The sequence below is a fragment of the Haliotis asinina genome, chromosome 2, assembly GCF_037392515.1.
Source record: "Haliotis asinina isolate JCU_RB_2024 chromosome 2, JCU_Hal_asi_v2, whole genome shotgun sequence".
In the NCBI taxonomy this organism is placed as follows: Eukaryota; Metazoa; Mollusca; class Gastropoda; order Lepetellida; family Haliotidae; genus Haliotis; species Haliotis asinina.
The window spans coordinates 22,761,547-22,764,847 of record NC_090281.1 but is presented as its reverse complement, the minus strand read 5'-3'; the positions used below and the strand labels follow the sequence as shown (position 1 = coordinate 22,764,847).

Sequence of the window (3,301 nt, the reverse complement as noted above, 5' to 3'; positions counted from 1 at the left end):
AACTGGGAACCAATGACATGTGTCAACCAAGTCAGCGAGTCTGACCACCCGATCCCGTCAGTCGCCTCTTAGGCTAGCATAGTCGCCTTTTAGGGCAAGCAGGGGTCTCTTGGCTTATGAGGTTCCTTCCAGAAATACTTTGGAATCCATAGACAGTAGCGCTTACAACTAAGACATCACCATTTAACACTGTGATGACGCCAGTGGCACGAGTAAGGAAGGATTCTAAAAATTAAAATTGTGTATGGCAACTACAATCATTATCTGTTTGTGAGTAAGTGTGTGTGCCTATTTGTCAGTAGTTGTGTTGGAGTGACGGAACAGGGTAAATGTGTCTGTGGGTGTCTTCTTAGAAACACACACAGACTGGTACCTATTAAATTAGCCGTTCATACTCTTGTACCCAATAAGTTCTCAAACAAAAAACGTCAATTCAGAATGTGTTCCTCTTTACGTTCTGTACTGCTAGACCATTGTGATCCTTGCATCGGTTTACCCCAAATGTACCAGTCAGATACACTGTTCTGACTAACGCTACCTTTCTCAGTCATCGCCAGGCAAGTTTACATAAATACCTTTACTCGGTCAACTGAACGAGCCCACGACCTTTCCCGGAAAACCATTAATACTTAAGTCACAGATTTAGATGTATGAAATATACAAAGATTAAATTCATCTCCATTACTCCATAGGAAACAACGGAGAAGTCAAAGATCATTTGCCCTGCGAATTATATTATCTGAATGTGTTCAGGCTTGAAATTTTTTTTCAGAATTAATCAACGTTTCTTGCAGAAGTATGTCTCAGATGAAAGTCTCCTTCGACTATTTACGACTAACTGTCTCCGATATGTATGGAAATTCAAAAGGAAGAATTGTTCCTAGCCACCATGCCGAACAAACTTGTAGAACTGGAGTCACGGTACGAATAGGTGTGTATTGCCATCTGTAATGGGTTTTTTTTCATGTTGAAATCGTACGAATGTGGTCACTGAGCAACTGGTGGAGGTCGAAACTGAGGGGATTGGTTGGGGAAACTCACTGGTAAGGTCAGCAACATCAATGTTCGTGGCTGTTGCCCATTCCAGACACATTCATACAGCTCCATCAGCTTGTATATCACATTAAAGAGAAAATATGCAATGTTTAGTTCTATCGCTCTTAAGCCCATTTTACTAAATGTGGTCATTTTCCTTTGTTGTTTAATGTGGATGTCTTTCTTGTTCTCTTTGTTTCTTTTTGTTTCAACTGGAGGTGGGTTGTTTAACTTCTATTGTTTTTCATCCCGGCTGAATTTGACAAGGTGAAACTCAATGCAATGCCTTTGTTTATTTTCGGTTACTTGCGCAATTCACTTTTCCAACATTTATAATCTTAGAGCGACGAATGAAAGAAAACACACCTTTTTGCTTTGACAAAATGCCGTTTTTGTGGTTAATCAGGAATACAGTTTTTTGGGGGGTCCACAGTATTCTGTGGTGGTAAACTACAAACAATAACAATAACCAGCAATGTTAGGAAAAGCTGCATTGAAATAAAGATACTCGTAAATAAATTCATCTTGTCTATAATTCTTGCAGGCGTTCCTAAGGCACTGCGAAAGGGTTATGGCTTTGTAGTAATTCCCGACCTCAGCACAATGAAGAATATTGCCTGGGATGGGGGTGAACAGTACAAGGTGGCTGAAGTCATATGCGATGCATATTGGTTGAAAGACAAGACACCTGTTACGTTTCTTCCGAGGTATGTTGCTCAACAACAGCTTCAAAGATTGGCAGACAATGGGTACGCAATGTTATCGGGATTTGAGATGGAATATATGTTGTATTATAAAGGCGAACCTGCATCGGGGAAACACCGAATGTATCATTTGGACCACACTCAACACAGCGAATTCCTCTTTGCCTTAGACAAAGGCATGCGCAACGCAGGTGTTGATGTTGAGAACTTCCATACAGAGTGGGATGCTGGACTCTACGAAAGCGTTTTGAAGGCATCCAAAGGCATCACCGCCGCTGACCAAGCTTTTACTTTTCGAAATGGAGCCCTTCAAGTAGCGAGTAAGCATGCAGATTATGAAGTTAGCTTTAACGCAAGACAAGAATCGGGTGAAGTCGGAATGCATTACAATCATTCATTATTGTCGGTAGAAAGTAGTGAAAATATTTTCAGTGATTCAAGCAAGCCCGATGGTATATCAGATTTGGGAAGATGTTGGCTCGCTGGACTGCTGAAACACTCACGGGCTCTTTCAGCCTTTTGGTGTCCGACTGTCAATTGTTATGATCGACTCCACCGCCCAAGGAGACCAGGGAATATCAACTGGGGATGTGAAAATCGTCTTACATGTTTCCGCGTTAAAGCTGATACTGATAAAATAGGCGTCTATTTTGAGAACCGGATTCCAAGCGGCAATAGCAATCCATATCTGGCTGTAGCTGCCACGATAGCTGCAGGTTTAGACGGGATATTCAATAACTTGGATTGTCCTCCTGAATGTCCAGACACAGAAGAGACATCTTCCAACTCCACAGCACCTGATACTCTCCCAGCCTCCCTCCCCGAGGCTCTGTCTGCCCTCCAGGCAGATACTGACATTGTGAATATTCTCGGGAAGGAGCTGGTCCAATGGTTTGCTGTAGCTGCAAACAGAGATATTGAATTAAACAGCTGATAAATACTTCCAGCGAATGCATTCCAAGCATCTTATACACTAATCTCTGAAAAGAAAGGCGGACAGCTGTTTCTAGTGGTTATAATATTGGTTGACCTAAGATAGTTGGTTTGTCCCTTTAGTTCATTTAATAAAGTTGAGTAGAGCCTTTCGTAGGTGCACTACATACGTGGCGTATAATCTATTTTGTACATCGTATGCTACCTTAGGCCCGCCATGCTATTAATCACTGGATTCTCTTGTTCACACTCGATTATTTACAGAGCACCGCCATATAGCTGGAATATTGTTGAGTGTGGCGTAAAACGTTACCTCTGTGCACGAACATATTCTAATAACGTAGAGCATTGGAACTGCTCATAATACACACTACTGGAATAAAGTAATTGTGTATTATTTGATGTTATGGCATTTTTAATGCGAAAAGGTAATAACATGAATGTGTTTTCATTAATAACTGTTAACTGTTGACTATATAATCTGTATGGTTTGACACTCAATTGAAGAGAGTTGTTGTTAAAAGTGACAAATTACTCGCCGGCGTTGATAAGGCTTAACGACGACGACAACGCATAGACGACACTTAGCGAAAGTTTGGGGAATGTCTGAACAAACACTTGTCCCAATT

The 3,301-nt window shown here is 41.3% G+C and overlaps 1 protein-coding gene across 1 annotated transcript; it reads left to right on the top strand.

Moving 5' to 3' along the window:
- The first annotated feature begins 798 nt into the window (after positions 1–798).
- On the top strand, positions 799–2,673 carry LOC137272352 (lengsin-like). The gene is made up of 2 exons (XM_067804720.1): positions 799–931; positions 1,580–2,673. Exons 1-2 carry the CDS (start codon positions 799–801, stop codon positions 2,671–2,673), a joined length of 1,227 nt encoding a protein of 408 aa, XP_067660821.1.
- The last annotated feature ends 628 nt before the right edge of the window (positions 2,674–3,301 follow it).

Excerpts from the sequence above, each read along its gene's own strand:
- LOC137272352 (XM_067804720.1), top strand. The coding sequence starts at position 799 with ATGTCTCAGATGAAAGTCTCCTTCGACTATTTACGACTAACTGTCTCC. Across the intron at positions 932-1,579 it reads TGGAGTCACGGTACGAATAG|GCGTTCCTAAGGCACTGCGA; the intron begins GTGTGTATTGCC and ends TAATTCTTGCAG.